Below are 26,554 nucleotides of genomic sequence, written 5' to 3'. Positions count from 1 at the left end.
CATAATGTATACATCCCCTTGATGTATTTTAATAGTCCACACACGCTACTGGATAACGTAAGAAAATACACCGCTGAGATGAGTAAATGTTCTCTGAATAGAAACATTTCAGAACTTCACTAATTTTAAATGAGTTACATAATATACATTTACTTTATAATCTGGGGTATAAATAAAATCCAAAATATATTTCCCAGGAGATGAAGCAAGATTTTAATTAAGAATTCTTATAAAAGAAAAATAAGTTATAGCAAAACTGGGAAAATCTAAAACCTTAAAAATGTAAGATAGTTTTAATAACTAAGTAACAACATCTTAAGGACTTATCTTGTCACTAATTTACAGTGGCACGCCTGAAGGAAAACAGTCACTCAGAACTTTGCTCCTCCTTCACCAGAGAGAAGTTGGTCCCAAACTTCTCCAGCTGTGCCTGAAATCCAGGTGAAGTGCTGGAGCGCAGGGGATTTCCCTGGGAAACCTGCCACCTCCCTTTCTACATTTCTGCCTTCAGTATGGTGATCTTGATCAACAGACCCTTGTTTACAGCCAGGAGACATGGTTAGAAATAATCTTTAAGAAAAATAGCCCCTACTAAAATGTCACCAAATGGGAGCAAATGTGCAGGACCTGCTTAGGATCATGGAGGCCTTCTGGCAAATCTCAAATTGTGCTTTTCCTGTATCTATTTATAAGAATACAAGTGGAAATCTCTTCACTGGAAAATTACTTTCCATCAAAAGCAGTCTTTAACCATCCCATTTCTCCAAATTCCCAGGGGTAATGTAAATGCTGATGACTCCTAAACCTTATATAGTATATGAAATCAACAAATATTAATTGAGTGCCTAGTAAGCGTCAGACACCGCACTAATATACTTGTGGTCCTGTCCTACAGAGATTATCAGTTATGCAAAACAGAAAGCCTAACAAACACGTGCAAAAGAGAAAGAGGAGTATAAAACTGAGAAAAGTATAAGCTGCCTATGGGAATAGGCAGAAGCGCTCTGAATTAGGTCAGAGGATAAAGTAAGACCATGTAGAAGAAAAGCTACTTAAGCTAAAATTTGACTTCTGAGGAGGTCAGTGGGATTGTGTGGGAGAAAGACTTGGGCATGGAGACAAACAATTTTCTGAGCAGAGCAACAGCATGTGCGAAAAGGTTTAAAGAGAGTGTCAGTATATGTGATGCTAACAAGGAATTAAAAAAAAAATTCTGTGGTTGAAGGTTGAGTGGCGAAGGGGAGGGGGGCACAATAAGAGAGATGCAGGTCAGGAGACTCTCACAAGCGAGGAAAGAAATTTATACTTTATCCAAGGGGAAAGGGAAAACAGTTGTGCGGATTGCAAATGCAGGACTGTGACCAGCCTGGATTTTTATGGGTGTAAAACTTGAATATGGTTTTGTAAGACCTGGCATGCACTCCTGCGTGCTGTAACACAGTCTAAGCACGTAATACGGGGTGTGAAAATGGCAGCTGAGTGTCTGGACTTGACCTTTCTCAAGGAAATCCGGGTAGGACTGTCTGAAGCATAAAGTGTCATGAAGGAAGAAGGTACACCATGCCTCCATCACTGGGTAGCAGTTCAACAGAGAGGTGTCCAGAATGGTGAGGGTGACACCTCTCCTCAGGTAGTGTCAGAGAGCAATAGAGACAAGCAAAGGGATCCCATGAGATTGTCCTACTTTCATATAAGAATTGCCCTAGCTTCCATCTCTAGAGCTGTTCCCTCAGAACCCTACTGGAAACAGTCATTTATCCCGGTGTCTGCATGGGGTCAGGCCGGCATATGGCAACAAGCCTGGCCGCGGAGTCAAAGGGGCTTAAGGTGATCTGTTTTACCCACTTTACTACTTGTGTCACCTGGGGCTACGCACACAATCTCCCTGAGTCTCAGCCTTCCCAACTTTCAAAACATGGTGACAATTACTACCTCGGAGGGTGTTTCTGAGAAGAAAGAGCATGTGTGAAAGGCACCTAGCATATCCCTTAGCATAACAGTAGGCATTCAATAAGAGGTGGTTCTTGCTGGGCGGCTATTGGCTCCATTACCTCCCAGCATCAGGCCATGGAAGAAAAAATAAGGACTAGGGAAGGGAGAATAACGAGAAGTTTGCTCATTAGGCGTAGGTGCCTTGGGAGCTACTTTGTTGAATCTGAATTCCTTGGGTGGCAGAAAGTAAATAAATGTTCTTAGCTTGAGGATATGTGTTTGGCTCTTATTTCACAGTTGACATTCACACAGATACCAGGAATATGACTGCTAATTAAGTGTTCATTGAGTAGCCTTTTTTTCCCCCTGTAACAAACATATAATTAAGATGTCAGGGTATGCATGTACACCCACTCTTGTGGGGGTGTGTGTGTGTGTGTGCGTAAAGAGAGAGAATTCCTCTATAACAGAGTCATAGGCTGAGGAGTTGGAAGGTCCTTCTGTTAGATACCACTAGTTTATTAGGGTAATTCCAAGGCCAGATAACAGTAAACTCATTCTCCCTTCAATGTTGCTAATCTAACTCTATTTAAATACGTGATTTGCTACCTGAATACTGCTTTATAGATTTGAATGAAGGCCAAGTGAGGACTGGATGCTTGAGTGTGTCTGATGCTCTCTCCTTTTCCTCTTTCAAATCTCATCTCAGCCGACACTTCTGCTCCCTATGGAAGCAGTTGATGCCTAAGACCCAAAATAGGTAACTGTCCTGTAAGTTGCTGCTATGAGAGAAGTTTTAGCCAAATGAGCCAACGAAGACACATCAACCGAATCTGTAACCATGTGTGATTCAGAGGGGGCTTCCTTTAAATTCTATGAAGACAGGCAGCACTCAGAACATAATTTGTTTGAGAAAATTAATGCCATACTTATATCTGAGTTTGTTACTTCCCACGATGTGCCATGCCCCGTCAACACCCAATCCTTCCAACAGCCTCTGGAAATTCCCAGAGGGTGTTAGAAGGTGTATCAATAAGTCCTCTCATTTTATAAAAGATGCAGATTATCACTTGCCACAACTACCCAAAAGCAAGAGCCTAAAATAATATGAAACAAGAGGAAGAAATTTATATTGACCTTAATTCCTCTTAAGAAAAAAGCTGTGTTCATTTAGGAACAATTCCTGAGGATAGAAAGTGAGACCCCAGTCCCACGTTGCCTTAAATTGGGTGAAACTATTCCACCTTAGACAAGAGATGATGACTGTATCCAGAAGGGGAGATGAAAAGAGAGAAGGGACATAGTGGGATATTGCATACTCTGCAAGGTGATTCTTTCTTGCAACCCTCCCAAATCTTCAATAAAGTTGTTAAAGCTCACTGAAGCCTCGAAAAAATATATTTTTATGGAACTCAGTGAAAGATTTTGTACCACGTTTTGCATGGGGTGAAACCAAAGCAATAAGCTTGAGAACAGGGGACTGGGGAGGAGTTGTAGGGAGAGAAGCGTGAGGGTGGGAGGGAGAATGCTTATTCCAGAGCACTGGAGTTGGATTTGGGTCCAGTCTTACCAAACCTTTATAGGACAGGTGGCTTGGGGCACATGGGTAACATAAATTTCTTATTAATTGCCAATGAATGTAAATTTATCTACTAAAAATCTTACCTACAAACTACACCCAGCACTTACATTACATTTATGAAGTTACATGCTCTAAAGCTCTGCTGCTTGAATGATGGGCATCCACAAGCCATTTTAGAAGAATGGTGTCACGTGGAAAAAAAAATCTTGCTTATGGGCAATCCCTAAGTAATTTCCCCTTAATTGATTAAAGGACATCCATTGCTGATCTTCACTAGACCCCAAAAGAAACTCCAGCTCTCCTGAGATCAGCAATTGGCTACCGGGGGTTAGTAGAAAGAATTACTATATGAAAAGTCTCTATTCATTCACTATTCAACAACATCGTTGTCCTCAAAATGTTTCCAGCCAGGAAAGATCAGCAAACCTTCTAACAATAACTTTATTTCCAGCCCTTCCCAACAGAAAACTAGCCTGTGAAGCAGACCACAGAAGTGTACTGCTGATTAAAGATAAATTAGGCAACTTTCTTTTCAAATGTTGTCTGATCATCCATCCCTCTTTAATGCCATCACTTAGCGTGCCAAGGTGCAAGAGCCAACAGTCGGCAACACAGTGCAGGTTAGTGAGTCCAAAACCAACCCACCCGATAAAGAAGGGCAGAGGAGAACACAGTAAAGAAGGAGAAAGGAAAATACGTTCTGTGGACTGAATCAATTTACACCCCCGACAGGTCTTAAAGCTGATGCCCTTTTTTCGTAGATATCTTAATAACACAAAGTTTCCAGATAAAGTGCTGTCCATGTAAATCCTGAAATGAGTACAATTTGTCATGGACTAGTAACATTAATAGACACGGAAACCCTCCTTCAGCGAGGATATAAATTGGGACACGCTTCTCCAACCAAAGATGAGTCAAGCAGGATGATTTTTCTCTTGTATAAAATAATAGAATAACCTACATATCTCTTGGATCAGGAATGGTTTCTAGAACTTATTTGTTTATTAGCTCTATTCCAAGTCCCAGAAATAAAAATGAACTTTCCCATAGGGCCCACCTGCTCCTCAGTGCTCTTTAATCCACCCTTGTCCAAGTGGCTGAAAAGGAGAGGAAGACAGTAGACTCACCATTTGATTGTTGTACCAGTATAGCGACGTTCCCTTCAGCACTACCCAGAACTTTTTCCATTTGTTGCTCAGGAAAGTTCCTTTTTCTTTTTTCTTATACAGCCACCCTTGGCAGTCAGCATGTCCCAGGTCTTTACAGGATATCCTCCTCCGACTCATCGTGAAAAACCCTGCAACAATTATATGAAGAGGTAGGTAACATATTACCCTGGTGTATGTGACAGAGTGAAAGGTAACTGTTAATTGTTTACCTCTTGGGAGTTGGATTTTTTTACCAAGATTTATGCACAGTAAATGCAAAAAAAAAAAAAAAGGCTTGTTTCTTTATTTTATTTTTAAGCATTCATTTGGTGCTTAGGAGGTACAAGATAGGACCAAAGAAACAGTGAGACTAGAATGCAAGTGTTAGTCTAAGAATATTATTCAGCAAGAGTAAGTTGAAATAAATGAAAATGGTGAGGCTGACAGGCACATCATTGCACTAACACAGCTCCTTCCAAAATAATAGCAGTCCTTATGCAACAGATGGAGAAGGGTTAATGCCCACCGAAACACAGCCACTTCCCCACTCAGTGCCGGCTTTTCTGAGCTTTATTGACATACCCCGAGGGATTAATCCAAATGAACAGCATGCCGTCATTTCTTAAAATCGATCCAAAAATAACCAAAAATTTAATCTGCCATCCACCTTCTGATATTAGCATTAAGACGGACAAAAATCTGATCCCAAAGAAGGCATCGGACAGAAAACCCTCACTCACGCACACAAAAAGGGGATAAAGAAACAAAAGAGATCTAATTACCTTGAGTTTTCTTTCTCTGCTTCTGACGCAAGGGAACCTGCTGATAATGCAGGAAGGAAAGAAAAGAGGAAATTTCTGATTGTGTTGTAACATTTGTAAAGAGAGAAGGAGGGAGGGGGTGGCAGTGTTTATGAGCAGGATGGAAGCTAAAAAAAAACTCCCCAAGCAGAGCTAAAGGGGAGCTACTCGCTGAGGCACAAAATGTGCTAATTAGAATCGGCATACATTGAGCTGAACCTGAAGAAAGATACAAAGATGCGTAACTCGGCATGTATCACTAATGTTTCCTGTTTCCACCACAGACAGCTTTCGTGCTATCACTTCAGTTAGGACAGGATGATGTGCACTTAAGTTCTTAAAAATGATATATTTCCCCTTTGATTCTGTGTGTGTGTGTGTGTGTATGAGAGAGAGAGAGAGAGAGAAGGAAAAAAACAGATCCTGCTTCTTCTCCTGCAATTTCTAAATAACACCAATTATTTCAATAAACCAGGAAGATAATTGTGATCTCACAATATTACAGGTTCACATCAGATTATTAAATCCATGGCCCTGCCCCCACATAGGGTGATACCTAAACCACATGAATTAAATATCCCAGAAAAACAAACTCCACAACCTCTTTTGGTGACATCGAAGTAAATATCAACGCTCCTTATCAGGAAATTCTTATCTACAGCCAGATTTAAATTACTCATTCTGTCTTTAAGCATCTCTGAATATTTCTCACGTGTTTTACAGAAGATAAATTAATTTCAACTTCTATTTTATACTAGCTCTTCAAATATTCAAATCAGACATAAGATAACATATCTGAAGTACACATCTTTCACAATACATTTTAAACAATTTGTGTCAGATCAAACTATCAGCAAAAATAGATAATAAAAAAAAAAATGCTTTCAAATGACCCTGTGTGTGTGTGTGTGTGTGTGAGCATAGAGAGAGACATTTTAGATTAAAGGAGTTTCACTTTTTCTCCACAATATCTAAGATGAATTTACTCAGATTTAAAAGACTTAATCTTATATGTTAACAAGTAGAGAATTTGAAAACACTGTGATAATTGCAGAGCAGGTCTCATAAGTTGGCATGCAATCATACTACAACATTTAAAAATGTTATTGTAGAGGCACTTGGCTACTAGTCTACATATCTAACTATTGATCTAACACAGCTATTGTATATGGTCCTATATGTGTGAAGAGGGAATATGACACAGGGGTAATAGGATGGGATTTGTAAATCCGGAGGCCTGAAATAAACTCCTTGCTGTCATAATTAGTAGCTGTTATTACACAGGGAAAAGTTGATTTACCACTCAGAACCCACTTCCTCATTTGTAAAAGCAAGATATTTCTAATAATTCCAATCCTATGGGTCTCATAGATATTCAACAAGATTGTATGTGAAAATGCTCCAAAAACTAAAAAACATTATATGACTATATGTCATATAATATTATATTATTACAGATATAAGCAAATACTGCACACTAATAAAGTTTCAGCATTTTTAGGATAAGTAGGACTTGTATTTCCTTCAGCAATGATGATGAAGTCAATGGGCTTAAATTATATTTCCTGGGAAATCTCATACTGACTTTTTTTTTTACATATTTTAGAAAGAAATTTTATCCCTGAAGGAATCAATCATCCTTGTGAGACACGGACAGAACAAAGGCAGTAACTGCCCTAAATTTTAGGTAAGAATAGAGTTATTACAGTCATGACATGTGACTAAAATTTAGGCATATGATGACGCCAGGGTCCTAGTCTCAGCTCCACTTCCCCAAGTCTCTCCCACCCTGACCTGCATCTTGGTCTGAAATTCCCACCATTTCTTCAAATGGTCTCCTGGGGTCTTTTTACTATGCAATTACCTGAGATCAGGGAAATCGGTTAGTACCTACTCAAAAATTTTAGCCCAAATACATCTATCATTTGGACAGTTAAAACTTAGGTAAGATCCAGGACTAAAGGCAAAGAAGAAAGTAAATAAATTTAGACGTGGGAACAGAGGCATTCCCAAAGGATTCTGGCCCCAGATGAACAAGGTGAATCACACTAGTTCATACAAAAAGAGCAACTCTAAGAACAAAAGAAAGGAAAGTCTCAAGAGGACAACTGTAGAACCTGTGAAGGGAGGCAGCGCTCAGACCATCTTTCCTCACTGCGAACCAGTGAATCTCTTCCATTCACCCCCTTCTGAGCTCCAGTGGGACTGGGAGCTCTCCAGCTTCTCCATCCAAGCTTAGGGCTGGCTCCAGAGAAAGCCCAAATGAAACTGTAGGTTTTGTCTCAATTTTGCCAAGACCAGCCCCTTGGTGTTTGCTAGTTTGCCTCGCTGGGTGAGAGTGGGAGCTCCAAGCAGAAGGACAATACCTCAAACAGGGTGAGCACCCAACACCGAGAAAGGATTTTATTCAGACTTTTTTTAAGGAGGGCAAAAGAGTTTATAGTCATTGAGTACACCCTCCTCTGACAATACTTCTCCTAAGACAAATTATTACAAAATCTACATTAACTGTTCAAACTGTTTCCCGCAACCAGAAACAGAGTGCATAATATAGAAATAACAAATTATGGGGAGTTTCAGTTTCACTTGATGTATATGAATTTGAAACCTACATTGGTTTACATGAGAGAATGAAAACAATCTTGAGAACTTCAGTGAGTTTAAGATACATTTTACTCCTCACAACAGGAAGTGGAACCCACGAACTAGTCAGTTTCAAAAAGATCTTACATGTGGTTTTTTTCACTAGGTAAGGAAAAAAAAAGCCAAGCAACCAGTTGAGCAATTTATAAGATAGTTTTTCGATAGAGAAATTACAACCCATTATCATAACAAGTATCCAGAGCCTAGTAAGATCTTCCCATTGGGATGTTGTGGGTAAAAGGGAAGAATTACTCTAAATTCTGAATTTACACTAACTTGATTCTAAAATATGGGGGAAATTTTTCTTTTAAATATATATTTCCTTTTTACTGGGAAACAGCACTTTTATTTTACAAAATGGTTACAAAAATTCATTTGGTTACTAATCATTTAAAAACACAGATAAACAAGCAAAGGAACCAGTACAAAATATACAAAGGGACCTCCTTTGATGTTGAATGATGATGCTAACACCCAAGTTACAGGGTAATTAGTACAGTGACTTCTAATCTATATAGTAATTGGTAAATCTTGCAGGCACAATTTACCCCCATGATATATTAAAACTCACAGTAAGATGGTTTGTCATTGCATGAAACTTCATAATGATTCTGGTCTTTAGCAAAATTATACAGTGATATGATAGTAAATGGGCCCTGATTTGTAGCATTTACCAGTTTCCATGGCGTGAAGCCTCACATCATTGTCAATTTCAAACTACCGATACTTTAACCAAGCCACAAAATTCCTAAATATTTTACAGTCAATTCCAGCTGACAGAGCTGTTAAGAACGTTTCTCCACAAACAACTTTCCCCCACAAAGATCTTTTCTCCTTCCTGGAAAATTAAACTCAACTTTATAAAGGGAATTTTAAAGCTTTCAATTATTAAAATTTTACCTGAGAAAATACATGAAAATCTCGCTTATTTTTTTTCAGAAGACTAAGCACCCTAAATATTACTTAATAATTCATATGAAAAGAAAATCTCCAATAGTGAAAAATGGAGACAGATAATAGACATTCTAATAATAATAGACAGTAGTAGAAAACAATGACAGCTAGAAGATACATATAACGTTTGCCATGTGCCAGGCACTGTCCTGAATCTTTTCCCAAATACCAGGATTGAATCCTCACAATTATTGTGGCTTAGGTGCTATTCTTATCCCCATCTCAAAGAAGAAGCAAACTGAAGCAAATGGATTCAGGATTTTGCCCAAAGTCACAAAAGTAAATGGTAACATGCAGATGTTTATTTCAAGAATAAAACTCGCAAAGTGGTAGCCTCTTACAATATTTGTGTGTTTGTTGTTGATGTTATAAAAAGGAGTAGGACAGGGAAGCAAGGACTAGAGTATGACGGGAAGGAATGAAAGAGGGATGCCTAGGAAGAAGGCAGAGAAGGTGAGGGGGGAAGAGGGAGGGGAGAGAAGGAGCCAGGGAGAGGAGCCAGAGAAAGGACGAGGGGCCTGAGGGGGAGGAGGAGAAAAAGTGAGAATGTAGAAAGTGAGGGAGAATGGGATGCCAGGGAAAATCCTGGAGTTTCTAGCTTAAACAATTGAATAAATGACAGCGATATAGACAGCATAGTTTTAAATATACACATTCAGTAGTACATCCGAGGCATCCAAGTGGAAATGCTCTGTACGTATTACACTTAAGGGTCTGGGATTTGGAGAAATTCTGGAATAAGGATATAAAATTGGGAATCATCCATGCACAGAGAGTAGAAACCTTGAGCTGGGATAAGATCACCCATGTGTGTAGAATAACAAAGAATTGAAGTCAGAATCTGAAGGAGGCCCAATTTGTTACACAGAAGCAACGGAGCAGACAATCAAGGAGACTGAGCAGAATAGCCAATGAAAAGATAAAGAAAATCAGGAGAGGGGTTGTTGTGGAAGTGAGGAAGAGAGTCAAAAGAAAGGGGGGTTTAAACCATCGAGTCCTGCCAATATAGAAAAGAAAGATCCACTCTCAGCCCAACGAAACACCTGCCTGTGTGCACAACGCAAGTCACACACAGTTGTGAATTGCAACACGGTGGGGGGAGAGCACAACTGTGGGAAGCTGAATGTGTGTGGGTATGTGAGTGGATAAATACTGTCACTCTCATTCATTGCTGTGCTCTATCAGAACTAGAGCTGCATGGAAAAAAATCTCAGAAACACTATATTGAAAATTAAATGTCTATATTAATGCTATTGTTTACAGTATTGTTAAATATTGCTTATAAATACTAAAATTGCGTGGGAATGATAACCATCACAATGTAACCTGGGGTGAATAACAGGGAAATAGTAAAAGGAAGGCATCAGTAGGAAAACGCAAGTGTACTTATGTTTTATTACTTTAAAAATAATATTAAGGGGTGCCTGGGTGTCTCAGTGGGTTAAGTGTCTGACTCTTGATTTCAGCTCAGGTCATGATCTCAGGGTCATGAGTTCAAGCCCACAATGGGCTCCATGCTCAGTGGGGAGTCTGCTTGAGATTCTCTCTCTCCCTCTCACTCTGACCTTGCCCCTGCTTGCGCTCTCTCTCTCTCTCTCAAATAAACAAATAAATCTTAAAAAAATAAAAAAATAGTTCATAGCAGCAATGTTCACAAGAGCCAAACTATGGAAGGAGCCGAGATGTCCTTCAACAGATGAATGGGTAAAGAAGATGTGGTTCATATATATAATAGAATATTACTCAGCCATCAGAAAGGATGAATACCTACCATTTGCATCAACATGGACAGAACTGGAGGGGATTATGCTGAGTGAAATAAGTCAAGCAGAGAAAGACAATTGTCATATGGTTTCACTCATATGTGGAATATAAGGAATAGCGCAGAGCACCATAGGGGAAGAGAGAGGGAAAACTAAATGGGAAGAAATCAGAGAGGGAGATAAACCATGAGAGACTCTGGACTCCAGGAAACAAACTGAGGGTTACAGGAGGGGGGTGAGGAGATGGGGTAACTGGGTGATGGGTATTAAGGAGGGCACGTGTTGTAATGAGCACTGGGTGTTATACGCAACTAATGAATCATTGAACATTACATCAAAAACTAATGATGTACCATATGTTGGCTAACATTAATAATAATAATAATAATAATAATAAATAATAAATAATAAATAAATAAATAAATCATCAAAAAGTAAGAAAAGAAGGAAGAAATATATACTCAATGAGTTAGAATATGAATACAGTTGAGGCTTCTTTAACTTTTTGGATATTCCCAAATTGTTTTCAAGGGGCCTACTTACAATCTCCTCCAATATATAAAATGTTCAGGTCTCTGCAACCTCAAGTGTATTTTGGTGACTTATTTCAGAATTTCAGAAATCTTTCTACTTATTTTTTTAACTATTCCATTAATTTCTGCTCTTGAATTATTATCCCTATTTCTTCAAATTTCTTTATATTTACTCTGTTTTTCTGATTCCTGCAGATAATATTTGCCTCATTTATTACTCTTTGTTTTTAATAATACATTTAGAGCTATAAATTTACATCTAAATTCTACCTATACCTCCTTGTTTTTTAATTCTAAGTCATTTTTTTTTCCATCCAGTGAGATACTCTAGAATGCACTTGTAGGTTTCCTAACATATGAGAACTTTTTACTAATTTTTTTCTTTTTGAGTTTGAACCTCATTGCCTTTTGTTCAGAAAACATGATCTTTATGACATCAATTTCTTGAAATGTGTTAGCATTTATTTGTGACTTACTACATAGTCAAATTTTGTAAGCATTCTATGTAAACCTCAAAGTTGCTAATTTTGTTTCCCAAATATTTCCTATTTTTGTTGCCAGAGCTATAACTTTGTTAGTATTTCAGTTCTTCTATTTTCAATCTTTCTGTGTGGCATTTTTGTGTGTATGTTTTTTTGTTTGTTCATTTTTGTTGTTTCTTTTCTTTTTTTACTTTTGCTGTTTCTTTTATAAGCAGCCTATAACTAGATTTTTATTTTTTAAAATATGATTATATGTGCCTCTTGATAGGTGTTTAATCTACTAACATTTACTGTAATTTCATTTTGCATTTTTAGTTTACATTTATTTTATTTTTTCCCTTTCTTCCATTTCTTTACGTGCTATTCCTCTGCTGCTCAATTTAGTATTTCTAAATTCATCGTGAATAGAACATGTAATTCAGCACATTTTTAACTCCTGCTTCAGTGTCCTCTCCCGGTATGATAGTCGAGATTTTTACTTTTCTGTTAAAATGTTATTATTATCATCATTACTCATCAATGGACAATTAAATTTAGTGACATGTTATCAATTTCTGTGATCACCTGTGTTTCCTTTAGCAAATGTCTGTCTGTTGGATTCACTTTTCTTTTTACTAAGGTACCTCCTTTAATAGTCCTTTTAATGGGGGTTTGTAGGTAGCAAATTCTTAATCTTTATGTAAATTGTAATGTCTTTATTTTGCCCGCAAAATTGAATGATACTTTAGCTGAGTATAAAATTATTTTCACCTGGCACTTTGAAGATTCTGATCATCTGTCTTCTATCATTTATTATGTTGATGAAACTGCTGCTATAAGTCTGTCAGTCTTCGTATGTGACCTATCTTTTTACTCTTTTAAGACATACTTATCATCCTTGATATTCTGTAGTCCCACCCCCCCTTCTCTCCACTGTGCCCATGGCTCCCTCTTTATCAGTTTGGAGGTTGCCTCTACAGGGTGCAGAATCAGCCCTAAATCATGTCCTGAGGTGAACATAAAGAATCGCATATCCAGTCACTGATCTAGCTGATGACTAGGTTCTGCTCCTGATTTTGAAGCTGTGTCCCTGTCTCCTCCCTCCCTAACCTTTAGGGAGCTAATTGCATAACCCCAGGCAGTGGTTTGACAAATGTTTTCATCTTTAGCCCCTTTCACAAGTGGGAGAGCCCCCATTTACTTGTCATCAGGAAGTAAATATGACTCGTCTCATATTTAGTGGAGCATTTTTTTTACCCCTTTAACCTGGGCCAGGAGGCAAACTACTTCCTGCTTCCAGACAAGGTACCCATTAGGCCCATAGCTTCAGTCTTGCTTGCTGCTTTTCATTTCTGATCCACAGAGATAATTACTGTATTGTTGAACCTACCTGTGCTTTTTTGGTTTTCCATGTTTCTCTTTGTCTAGCATTGCTCTGTTTCTAGCAGAGTGGAATATCAAAGTGTGAACGCACAGGACCATTATTGAATGGAAGCCAGTCATTCATTAATAAGAGTCTATCTTGAAATCACAGTTCAAATGACAAGCAATTCCCTTTCCATAGTAGCCTTAATATACCAACAAGACATCCATTCATTTCCTTTTCTGGCACCTTAAACTTTATTCTATTATGCAGAAATGTCAAGTACTTTGACAACTCCCTACTTTTGAATACTTTATTCCCTACCCCATTTTTCATCTGGTTAAGGCTTACTCATCCTTTCTGACCCCAGTCAAATGCCACCTCCACCATGAAGCCTTCTCTGACTTTAGAAGAAGTTAGCTCTTATAAGAATCTTATATTCATGCAGTGATATTTATTTGTAGTCACTATAATACTTGATTCATATTATCTCCCAAAAATCTTCATGTTAAGTACTGTTCTATTTTCCTTTCCACAAATGAGAAACTTCATCTTGGTATAGTTAAGTAACATCTCCTTAGATCATACTTAACAAGTAGCAGAGCCAAGACTGGGACCCAGGCCAGTCAACTCTATTGTTTAATTCTATGTTACTTTGCTTATTCTGTCTCCTATATTCCACAACACTTTGCTGATGATCTGAAGTGGATTATAATTAATTTGTTTACATATCTGTGTGGTACATACATGGTGGTAACCCTACCCACCCAATGGTCCAACGCAGAACCTGTGAGTAATCCCAGACAGGCCCTTTCCCTTAGTTCAAACGTTTACTCAGTCACTAACCCTGTTCATGTTGCTTTTTAAAGTTTTCAAGGATTTTATCAGCTCTGTAGTTGAATGACTACAACTGTATTTAGATTCAATGACTGGCCAAGACTTTAAGATAGAATTGATGTTTTTGAACAAGTCCTGACTTCAAAATCTAGCACCTAGTCCAATATCTGACACATAGGGAGCACTCAATAAATATTTACCAAAACATTAACCATGTCTTATGTCAATTTTTACTTCATATGATGCCTTACTAGTAGCCTTGGCACAAGTGGAGATTTAACAAATATCCAGAAAGCCATCTACTGCTTGATTACTCAGAGCTGAAAAATGCCTCCACTAAATAACATCAACAGAGTTAAGCAACATAAGATTGCTCCAATACCTTTCTCGCCCAAAGCAGCACATGCATAGAGAAAAGCTTCTGGTATTGATTGACACTCAATTTGAATTCACCTGAAGTGTTGACCCTTGCTATTTCCTTGTAGGTAAAATAAACTTATGTTGACCAAATCTCTGCTTTTATCTAAAATACCATTTCCTCAAAAACTATCGCAGCTTTCTCCAGCATCCTGTTTTAACCATATCCTCCAAATACTAAGAATCTAAAACCAAAGAAATAAGAATGCATGGGGTAGAAGAGGGGGACTAGTAGGAGGGGCAGAAATTTTCCAGAGGCAGCTAACAAGACCCTACCCAGGAATCTATTCCCCAAACAGCTGCTGGGTACTGCTCTGCTGGAAGTCCTACTTGGAACAGCAAATGTGTTAAACAGCCTCCCAGTTTTGATCTCTACGTCAGGCTTGTGCACAACAGCGTTGGCAAAGCCATTTTAACATAGCATTATGTTCATGTAGCCTAAAAAACAAGCTGCTAAAATGTGAGCTCTTTTTAGTTGATCAAAAATGTGAAAAATAAATTCCTCTCTTCAACCCTGAATTATCCCCACATCCCTGAGACACACACCATGGGCATAGAGTTAGAGGAGCTTCCCATGGGGGCTGCAATCATGTCCAGGTAGCCCACCGCACACAGTACACAACGACCAGGCAATACATGATGTGTAAGTAATGGATGCAGAGCTTTCTGGTGAAGGAAACACAACAAATACCAGTTTGCTGTTAGGCCAGCCATCCCACAGATGGCAGTCCAGGCAACAGCAGATAATACAGCCACAGCGCCAGGAGTGAATGTCCCTTCACATTCAATGAGCTTGTCCTCATCAAGCACGAAAACTGAGCACAGTTACCATGATTTATATGCAGAGACTTTTGTTTCAGGAAAGTTTTCCCTTAACATTTTATTTAATATTAATTTATATTCATATACATTTATTATAATTATTATGTGTTCATACTTAATAAATTAATTTTATTTAAAATAATTCTTGAGAAATCACTGTCATAAAGTTTTTATCAAAGATAAATCTGATCATTGCTTCCCCACGAGAGCCATCCCTGAAAGTAAGAATTCTCAGAAGCTTTAGGTAAAAGAATGACATATGACGGTTAAAGAGACAGTGTGTCACATTCCCTCGGAGCCTTGTCATCTTTAAGTTAAGGCTGTTTTCCTTTCTTAGTTGTAACGTTGTTACTAAAATCTGAGAACAGATAACTTTCTTAATTAAGCCTTTAGGATTCATATATGCTAGTTGTTATTTGTTTATGTGTTTATTCATCTATTTCTTTATTTTAGTGAGAAACTAATCATAAAAAAAAACTAAGCAATACTGATTTAGCATTCAATACTTCGTTATCACCACAGCGTGATATGTGGAAAGCCTTATAAATATCAAGGACTACACAAGTGGATTCTTAGAGATGTTTAGGGATTGTACTAAATCTAATCATTATGTTGAAGATTTCCCAACAGGCTATGACCTAGATCCTAAAGATGATTATGCTAATTCTTTCTTTCAGGCCCCAGTTGGGTAAATCATGGCTTTTGTTTATTCAACCACCAGTTATTGCACAATTACTTGCTGCCAGGGACTAGAGATTCAGTGGCAAGCAAGCTCTCACACAGCTTCCAGTCAAAGGCAGAAAAGAGGGAATTGAACAAGGAAGTCCACATGGAAGTGCTATTACCCAGAACTGGGGAGTCAGGGGAAGTACCCCATGAATTGATAAAAACAAAAGCCTGAAAGATGAAGATCTGAGCATAGGAGGGTCTAATACAGAGATGCAGGTGTGAGCCAGAAGGCACAGACCCCAGAGCGTTGGGACATAACCACATTCAGAGTAGTGAAGTCACATCGTGCCGGGCCTTGTAAATTATGTTTGAAACTATAAGGTTTATCCAAAAGCCAGTGGGAAGCCACTGAACAGATGTTAGCAGGCAAGTAGCACCATCAGATCTGCATGTAAGAAAGTTCACTCTGGCTGTCACATGGCCAGTGGGTTGGAGTGGGCAGGTGCAGAAGCAAGAAGCCCAACGGGCAGAGGGAAGGGCAAGTGTCGTGTCTGGGAAGGTGGGGAAATATTAAGAAGGTAAAACCAACAGAACTTGGTGAGTTAATACCTTTGGTGCTCTGTGAAGCTTTAGCTCTGAAAATTCTGCTGTTTCTTTCAGAGGAGAGAAAAGACTACTATCAGATAACAAACAACTCAGCTTAACGGAAAAAAAAAATGTTCATCTACCACACACATAATAAAATTTCAAATGCTTAGAATCTAGTTTCTTGAGCAGTTTTACTAGTACCATTTACTGTACCAACCTCAATAACTATCAGGTCAGGATCAACAAAAGTGCCTTAAAGTATTGCCCTCCCCCTGAAGATGGTAAGCTCCTCATCATAAGCAGCAAGCAGAGTGCTCAGCACACAGAGCTCAATAAATGTTAGGTTAGTGGAAATGAATTGTATTTCGGGATGTGATTAGGTCAAATGTGTCAAGCCTACTGAAACTACCTAGCATAAAAATAGGTCTCCTGTGCTACATTTTATTTAGAGAACAAATGACAGCAGAAAATTGAACTAATTTTCTGAATGGAAATATAAAGTAGGGTAACCATTGAAAAGCAGCTGGAAGAAATGCTTAAGAGAGATGTTTAGCTATACCATCTAGACACTGATGACTATGAGATAAAAATAACAGGTAAATAGGCACACAAGGAGAACTGAGCTGATTGAGTCTAGGTGTGAAGGATGGCTCAGGAAATGAGAAAAACCCATAAATAGCCAGAGTTCCCACCAGTAAGGACAGAATCCACTTGCTCCCTGTCCAAGGGGAAGCAGGTTACATATTACAGCAATACTTGATTGGAAATTATATGGGTGGTATGTTAGCCCTCTGGTGATCGCATCTGCAGTCTGTTCTAATAGCCATGGTTTTACTTGCCTTAAGATGTGGAGATTTGAACTTGTTTCAGATCATATTTCCATTTCCAGGACCTATGTAGTACAATAGCTGATACATGATAGAGTCAGGAGAGGTAATCAGTGAACATTAAATGAATGTTTGAATGAATGAATGAATGAATGAATGAATTCATTAAAGTGTTTAGGTGCACTCTTATTATCTTAGTTTCCATTTCTTCTTAAACATATGTGATGAACTCTTTCCAGCTGGAACACTACATTCTTTCAGTAGGATAGGAAAACAGAGTAAAAATTAAACCCTCCATTACTTTTCTCAAGGATCCAACCATTCTAATTCTCCCTTTCCACTTCTTTGCTCCATATAACACATACACATGTCCTTAAAATCATACGCATTTTTTAAAAAAATTTTATAAACGTTGGGTACTGTAAACTTTAGTGTTCCTCTTTTACAAATCTGTGATGGCCACCTCTTTTTGCCCTTGACCACAGGACCCTCATTTAACACCCCATGCATATGCCTTCATGTCTAACCCTGGCCAAGAATCCCATTGCAGCTGCATGTATGCTCTTCGTTGTTCCTCTTCTTTATCTTCATCATGATTATTCACATTTCCATGTTCAAACAACACCTACCCATTTGTGTCCAAGGGATCACATTTTCCTTTTCTGCAATTTTTAGATGGCAAATTTCCCAGGGTACATAACTGACTATAATTTGTGTTTTCATTTTTAGTTTTCTGCAGTCCTGTCTCCCAAAGTTTCTACCATTTTCATCACTAACAAGCTTTTCCTCCTCATTTAGAATTAGCATCAGAATCAAAGTGCTCTCATTGTTTTCTCTATTTCTGGGAAATGAAATTGTTAATGAAGCAGAGAATTAATCAGCTGCCCTGCTTTTTAGTAAGATGTCCCTTCCAGGAGCTATCTAGTTCAATTTCTCCATCACTATTCCTACAACCTGCCTTGACATCCATTTCCTAATTTGCATCAGGAAACCATTGGCCATGTCCCCTATTTGGCAGGAAGCCCCTACTATATTCTCTCAACACCCCACTTCTGATTCTGCTTTTGGCTCTACTCTAAAAACTCTATCCTATTCATCTATCATGAGGTCATTAGATTTGCCAAAAGATTCACACCATACAATCCCACACTACCCCACATCCCCTCCTATTAGAAATACCATGTTATCTACATCAACTTTTTATTTTTCCCTTCATCATAAGTGTCCTTGTCTAATAGAGGTAATACACTTGCTCAATTGACTTACTTAAATAGGCAAATTTATAGCTATAAAATTATTTTTAGAAAAACCTACAACGTCAGCATAATAATTGGCAGAATGTTTCCCATAGAGGTGGCATGAGAGGTTGCACTAATACCATAGTTGACCTCAAACACAGAGATACATTACGTACCATACATTAAAATCATGGTTATGTTTTTGATCTTTAAAAGCAAATAGCTAGCATAAGAAACCCCAAAACCTAACCAAAGGATCATTTAATTCCAACGTGGCTAAGGAAATGGAGGACAATAAATAGCTAGCCGAACTTAAGATCAACTTTTTTAATTTTTTACTCATTCATCAAACTGACGATGAATATTTAAGTCGAAGGGTACTTACAAGAGCACTGCCATCAGTCGCCATGTATACTGTCAAATTGGTAGAAACAAAAGCTAGAAAAGAAAAAAAGATTCTAAGTTAAATGTGGGATTAAAGTGTTCATAAAAGCATATAGCTCTTTGACAGGAGGAAAGGCATTTCTATTTTGATTGATGAATTTCACAATGAAAGCAATTCATTAAATGGCTTTTTAACACAGAATTCAATAAGCCAACATTTAAAACTGAGTTCATAAAATAAGCCAGAATTTCATCTGCACATTGGTTCATATCCTTTCAAGTCCACAGCAAGACATGCACATTATTTACATACTTAATATTGTGTTACATATAAACAAATATCTTTGAAAAACAAAACTGTTTTCCTCTCCATGATGAACAACACAGTGTAAGATGTGGAAATATTTTGATCCATTACTATTATTCTGATTGTATTAACGAAACAATTTCAAAAATGTAACTAATCCCTTTGCCTCAGAAGTCCCAACTTTAGTATGAAGATGAGCCCCTTTTGATGTATTGCACTTTGTAGTGGATTACCTGATAGACGAGATGTTCTGTGGTTTCAAGAAAAGCAGGTGAAAACAAAAGCTCAAATTTTCAGAATTTGACAAGCAAAGAAACTTGTTAAACATCCACCAGCCACTGAAACTCTTCCCAACACAGAGAGACTTTCAATCTCTCTCAGTGACACCAGGGATAGAGACCCATGGTCTGTGGGACTCTATTCCTTATACCAATGGTTCCCAAATCTCAAAGAATGGATCCCCCTTTTTAATGTCAAAAATGTCATATCCACATTATGTAGGTATGAGTAAAACACTTATTTATAAAATACCAAAGAGAAAAACCACAGTAAAAAAATGACTCATAAATTTAATTGCTTATTTTTATTTATTTAAAAGAATAGACTAGGGGCGCCTGGGTGGCTCAGTCAGTTATGTCAGCCTTCAGCTCAGGTCATGAATCCCAAAGTCCCGGGATCGAGTGCCACATCGGGCTCCCAGCTCAGCAGGGACTCTGCTTCTCCCTCTGCCCTTCACCCCACTCTCGCTCTCTCTCACTCACTCTCTCTCAAATAAATAAATAAAATCTTTTTAAAAATAAATAAATAAATAAATAAATAAATAAATAAATAAATAAAATAATAGACTAAAGCCCAAGTAAAAATCAAATCACAAGTTGGTGAAAATACCTGCAATATGTACTTAATACATAAGAATCAATTAAAAAATGGGCAGAAGACATGAATAGATGTTTTTCCAAAGTAGACATACAGATGGCATGAAAAGTTGCTGAACATCACTGATCATCAGGGAAATACAAATCAAAACTACAATGAGACTTCACCTCACACCTGTCAGAATGGCTAAAATCAACAACACAAGAAACAACAGGTGTTGGCGAGGATGTGGAGAAAGGGGAACCCTTGCACTGTTGGTGGGAATGCAAAGTGGTGTAGCCACTCTGGAAAACAGTTTGGAATTTCCTCAGAAAGTTAAAAATAGAATTACCCTATGATCCAACGATTGCACTACTAGGTATTTACCCAAAGAATACAAAAATTCTAATTCAAAGGGACACATGCACCCCAATGTTATACAGCATTATCTACAATAGCCAAATTATGGAAACAGCCCAAGTGCCCATGAATGAATCAGGAAGATGTGGTTTACACAACAGAATATCACCCAGCCATCAAAAAGAATGACATCTTGCCATTTGCAACAACATGGATGGAACTAGAGTGTATTATGATAAGCAAAATAATAAGTCAGAGAAAGACAAATACCATCTAATTCCACTCATATGTGGAATTTAATAAACAAAACAAACAAGCAAAGGGGAAAAAAAAACAGACAGGGAGGCATACCAAGCAACAGACTCTTAACTATAGAAACCAAACTGGTGGTCACCAGAGGGGAAGTGAGTATGGAGATGGGTGAAATAGGTGATGGGGATTAAGTAGGGCACTTGTGGTGATGAGCACCGGGTGATGTATGGAAGTGTTAAATTAACATATTTTACAACTGAAACTAATATAACACTGCATGTTAACTACCTGGAATTAAAATAAAAACTTTTTTAAAAAATCATAATATAAAGAGTTCTTACACACCAATAAGAAAATAATAAGCAAACTAATAGAAAAACAGGTGAAAAAAAATCAAAAAATAAAAATACATATGACTAAAGTTTAACCTCATTAGCAATAAAATAAGTGCAAAATAAAACAACATGATTCCATTTTTAATCTTCAAGATTAGCACACATACAAAAATTATGTGATAGAAGTCACATTTGGCGGAGGTGTGCTGAAAAGAATGCGCTGTTTTTGAAATGTCAAATTATTACAGCCTAGCTGGAGGGTGATTTTTCAAGATGATGATGATGACAATCAGTGACCACCAACATTTGCTGAGTCTTTACTATCCTCTATCAACTATACTACACACTACCATACTAAACGTGCAGAGTTTTATAATATATCCTTAGTGAAAAAGTAGGTAAAAACATGTGCAGGGTGATCCCATTCATTTTTTATCATAAAAGTATAGGTTTATATACATACATCTCATACATCAGTGCATTGGGGGGAAATGTCTGAAGATATTTACAGCAAAATGTGTACAGTAATCATCTATGAGAATCGGAATAACCAATAATGTATTGTTTATTCCCTTATGTATTTATTTCCTACAATAAGTATTTATTTATAAAATAAAATAAATATTTCTATTGACTCATTATAGCAATGTATTTTTAATTTTTTTTTAAAGATTTTATTTATTTATTTGACAGAGAGAGACATAGTGAGAGAAGGAACACAAGCAGGGGGAGTGGGAGAGGGAGAAGCAGGCTTCCCGCCAAGCAGGGAGCCCGATGCGGGGCTCGATCCCAGGACCCTGGGATCATGACCTGAGCCGAAGGCAGACGCTTAACGACTGAGCCACCCAGGTGCCCCATGTATTTTTAATTTCTATTGATTGAGCAAATACATACTAAGTAAAAGCTGGTTTGAATTCAGCAGCGCTTTTAAGTAAAGAAGCTTGTAAACTTGTAAAACTTAAGAGCAAAGCTCTGGGTTGGTCTGAACTGGATTTAAATCTCAGGTTAGCAATTTACTATGTAATAGTGGGCAAGTAACAGATATTTTGGGACCTCAGGACTCTCATCTGTGAAATGGGCATAGTAATAGTATTTCCTTCTTAAGGCCAGACAAAAATGAAGTTAGAAAATATCTCTATAATACTCAGAGCAGTACCTAACATGTAATAAATATTCAATAAATTATTTTATTGTCATAAAACATATTTATTCCTTTAGCCCAAACTTACTAAAATAAAGGTCAGCTATATACACCCTTTAAATATGATATAAAGCATTGCTGTGTAACTTTTCCTGACTCAGAGGGCTAATAATCCCCTCCCCTAGAACAATAGAACAGCTAAATTTGTTATATTTATTAAGCCACTACTACATCCTCTGCCAATTGATGATTTTCATGTATCATGCCATATGATTATTAGAACCACCTATGAATAATCCCCTATTATAACTCCCATGTCTTAGATGAGACAATGTAGGAAACTTAGAGGAGGAAGTCAGTAAATCGATGTTTCCAAATCCAAGCCCAGACTCCACAGCCTTCTCTCTTAATGGCAGGGTACCCCTCACTCCCCCAAAGTCTCCGACAGGACATTGTTCATAATTAACCCCTCAATGGTCATTTGGTATTTTATGTACCATGATGCTGTGGACAGGTCTCCCTCGTTGGACAATGAGAATATCAAAGGTAGAGGCCATGACCCAGTCTTCTTCATGCCCCAGGGCTATCCAAGTGAAGCACACAGCTTTGGCAAGAGTTGTCAAAATGATTTTTTTTTTTTAAAGAATAGATCACTCCATCAGAAAACTATTATTTCAGTGAAATTCTGAATCCCTTTGCTCAGCCAGCTTTCTAATAGTAAAACAAGTAGAACTGACAGAAGATGATGGAAGACAAAAAGAAAAAAATTCATCTCTAATTTTCCACTAAGCATTGGGGTTTGTTGACAATACACTGCTCTAGTCACAGATATTAAGTTTTCCTTTGATCATGTGGAATATTTCCCTTGTACATATTGTATCCCTTAACCTCCTAACAATCTCTTAGGTGTGTTCACTCTGTCTACACCCATTGCAACCACTGTGGTCAAAGGCACCTTTCTCTTGGACCATTGTAGAAACATCCCAGCTGAGATCCTGCTTTGCTTTCTTGCCCAGAGCATTGTTTTTCAATGCACATTTAACTACTCATCTCTTCCCACAGATCTTATGAGAGATCAATCCCCTTTTGTATGCTCTGATAGCACGTTGTCTTTTATTCATAGAAGTTCTCATAATTGTACTGAATTATTAATGTTACAATTAGTTCTTCCATGTCTGACTCCCCACTATAGTATAACTTACCTGAGGGCAGGTACTGTGTCATACTTTGTTCACTTGTTTACTGCTGTATCCCTAGTCTTTGTACACAGGGTGATTCAGTAGACATTTGTTGAGTAAATGAATTAAAAATACAAACCAGTAAAAACACTGAACTCTAGATGAGTTTCCATAAACAAAACCTATGAATTCCAAATTTTTTGTTTAGGGGAATAGTGCTGTCAGGAATATCCCTCTAGAATTCTCCTTCCCAATCTGCAGGATATGGAAATGAGATAGTCAATGTCAGACTTCTCTGAGTCAAAGAGCAAATGCGTAGAAACAATATGCAATCAGTGGTATTGATGGGGAAGAAGAAGGGGAAGGCGGGTATGTAGGCATGGATGTGCCATTGTAGAGGCTATTATGTGAGTGTTTACTTAATAATTTTAGACTTTCAGTACTTTATTTCTTGAAGTAGTGAGCATATATGAAATTGAAAATTTCACCAAAATGATTCAAAGATAATTTGGGGCAGAAGAATCATCAAAACAATTTAAGCTCAACTGTTGCCTCTCCTCTTCCATAAAAATCACATAGCCATAATCCAAAAGAATTAAGAAGTGAAACAGTGGTCATGGAGACTAATGTAAATACATTTGCTTATTGTTTAGATAATGAGAACCAGCTGAGCTAACCATGATACAGCATACTTGTTATCTATATATTGATAAGCTAAATATGTAGCTCCAAGATTTTGATAAAAAATATTTATAAGCACACAATGAAAGCAGTTAATGAAAAATAATAATGACGCTGACAAAAGTATTTTGAAAGTAATAATTTTGCCTTATTCCTAACCCTGAGAATATCAGTTTAAGCAAGGTGCCCATAAGTAAAGAGTTAAAGGAAGAAGGAGTAGTTATTTGATATGTCTTGATAAAGGATTTTTTTTATAAAGGATTTTTATATAATTCCCAGGAATTAAATATGTATAAGAACTTAATGACAAGGCAACAAATAACTTTCATAAATCAAGAGGTTTCTAATTCTTTGCTTTCAACAAAATTAAAGAAAAATCTATTTTGATTGTCTGTTAATTATTAAAAGTAGTTGTGATAGATCACATGAGGTATTTGGCATATACTTGAAAGGGGTTCAAAAGTGCTTTATTTCCATTTATGTGAAAAACAGTTTTAAGTGCTCACATACATAGAAACCAACAAAAGGATTAAAACTCGTTCTGAACTCTCTCTCATTTTAGCAATATTATTCACCTATAAGTAGTTCCGTAATTAGGGGAAAAAACCTCATCTATCTCATTAAATGATGCATTCTTAATAAAAGTATGTACCTCTTGTATTAATCATTATTTGTCAAAATAGCATATTCATGTTGTTTGCTAAATTGTGTACTAATAATAATTATAATGATAACCCACTCCAAATGAAATCTTATATGGCTTAAAGAATTATGTCACACAAAAAATTAAATCAATTTCAGTTTAAGTATGTATTTTTTGCTGAAATGTATAAAATCATCAATGAAAGTTTTTGAAGCAAAAAATATATACATATTAAATAATTGGATAAAAACCCATGGAGTAGTAGAATGAAAATATGAGTTCCACAGGGGAAGAAAACAGAGCAATGTAAAATTAAAACTCCAAAGATGACTTTTTAAAAAATGTATATGTGACATACCAAATCTCTGTGTTATTTCTAACACATAGGTTATATTTAAAGAGAAATAGAACCTTTACTGTCAAGATTTATCATATGTCAGAAATGACATCTTTCACAACTATTTAAACAAACTTACAATAAAAATTCTAGGTGACAATGTAAGGTGTCAGGGAGTACATAGGGTTTCCAAATTACTTTCTGGGTAGACAACCAAAATAACATGTTTCAAAACTACTACCCACGCAGGGATTAGGGTCAAACATTTCATTCTGCCACTATTTAAACGTGGAAACTTATTAAAATAGCTTAATTTGCCTGCATGGTAGACACCACATAATGTTAAACAGAAGTAATAACCAGCTCAGGGATTTTGTGAGAATTAAATGAAATATATGAGAAACCTGCAAGACCCAATGCATGTTCACCAAGCGGTAGCAATCATCTTGAATGGGAGAAATTACCTGGAAATGGCTTTGTTATAGAAAACTATTCTTCCTGATGGAATTAGCACACAACTAAAGGATGTGAGCAAGTGTGATAACAGGTTTCATCAAATAAAATAGCTTTTATGCTTCAAGGTTGATTAAACTCCCTAACCTACTCTCCTAGAGAAATTTCTGGTGCCTTGTTTCAGAGTTTAAGGGTTTAAGGGAATAATTTTCTCAGTCACATTTGAGACGGTTATCTTCTTTTAAAAATAACTCCTTAACACGCCACCGCATGAGACTCAGCCAAAACAATGAGGCCACAAATACTTTTTTTAAGTTTGTGAAATGAAATCAAATATATTCCTGATAAGCTCTGTAACTGAAAAGTGGAAAACCCATTTCATTACCAAATGGATAATAAAGCTAATTTCAAACAAGATAAATCCCTTAATATATACTGGTTGTTAGGGACTGAATGTTTGTGTTCTCCACCCCATCCCAAAATTCATAGGTTGAAATTTAATCCCCCTGTGATGTGTTTGGTGGTGGGGCCTGTGGGAGCTGATTAGGCCATGACAGTGGAGTCCTCATAAATGGGAGTAAGGCCCTTTAAAAGACCAGAGAGCTAATTAGCTCCCTCTCTTTCTACCATGTGAAGAGACAAGAAGAGTGGGCAGTCTGCAACCCAGAAGAGATCTCTTACCAGAACCCGGCCATGATGGCCCCATGATCTTGAACTCCCAGGCTCCAGAACTATGAAAAATAAATTTGTGTTGCTGACAAGGCCCCCAGTTATGGTATTTTGGTATAGAAGCCCAAGCTGACCAGGATGCCGGTGAAGAATCATTCTATTTTGTTTTAGGTCAAACAAAATCCAAGTTTATTCTAGCAACATATTTCAAAAACTGTTTAGCAAACGAGTTAATTTAGAAATATGGACTCTGGTCTTATATTGTTTTAAAACCAGAAAATAAACCAAGAATATCAACATGCAACCAATGCTCTATTGATAAAGAAGGCAATTGCTAGTATAATTTTTTTTTAAAGAAAAAAGAAAGATATTCACTAAAGGC

The 26,554-nt window shown here is 37.3% G+C and overlaps 1 protein-coding gene across 6 annotated transcripts in view; it reads right to left on the bottom strand.

Annotated features, from left to right (window-relative positions):
• Positions 1–26,554, bottom strand: part of IPCEF1 (interaction protein for cytohesin exchange factors 1) — a 172,636-nt gene that overhangs the window by 68,696 nt on the left and 77,386 nt on the right. For 2 of the 6 annotated variants that reach the window (XM_078054554.1, XM_078054555.1), the window contains 3 exons: positions 18,963–19,015; positions 5,445–5,484; positions 4,642–4,811 (listed from right to left, as the gene is read on the bottom strand). In XM_078054554.1, coding sequence (XP_077910680.1) covers positions 4,642–4,811; positions 5,445–5,484; positions 18,963–18,986 — 234 coding nt within the window. In that variant the 5' untranslated portion in view covers positions 18,987–19,015. Of the gene's footprint in view, positions 1–4,641; positions 4,812–5,244; positions 5,425–5,444; positions 5,742–18,962; positions 19,016–26,554 lie in introns of those variants that run through there. The other 4 variants (XM_036100227.2, XM_036100229.2, XM_036100224.2 and 1 more) reach the window with 4 other exon arrangements.

Source organism: Halichoerus grypus, chromosome 9 (genome assembly GCF_964656455.1).
Source record: "Halichoerus grypus chromosome 9, mHalGry1.hap1.1, whole genome shotgun sequence".
NCBI classification, from domain to species: Eukaryota; Metazoa; Chordata; class Mammalia; order Carnivora; family Phocidae; genus Halichoerus; species Halichoerus grypus.
The sequence above is the reverse complement of the archived record's forward strand: the minus strand, read 5'-3'. Positions and strand labels throughout refer to the sequence as shown.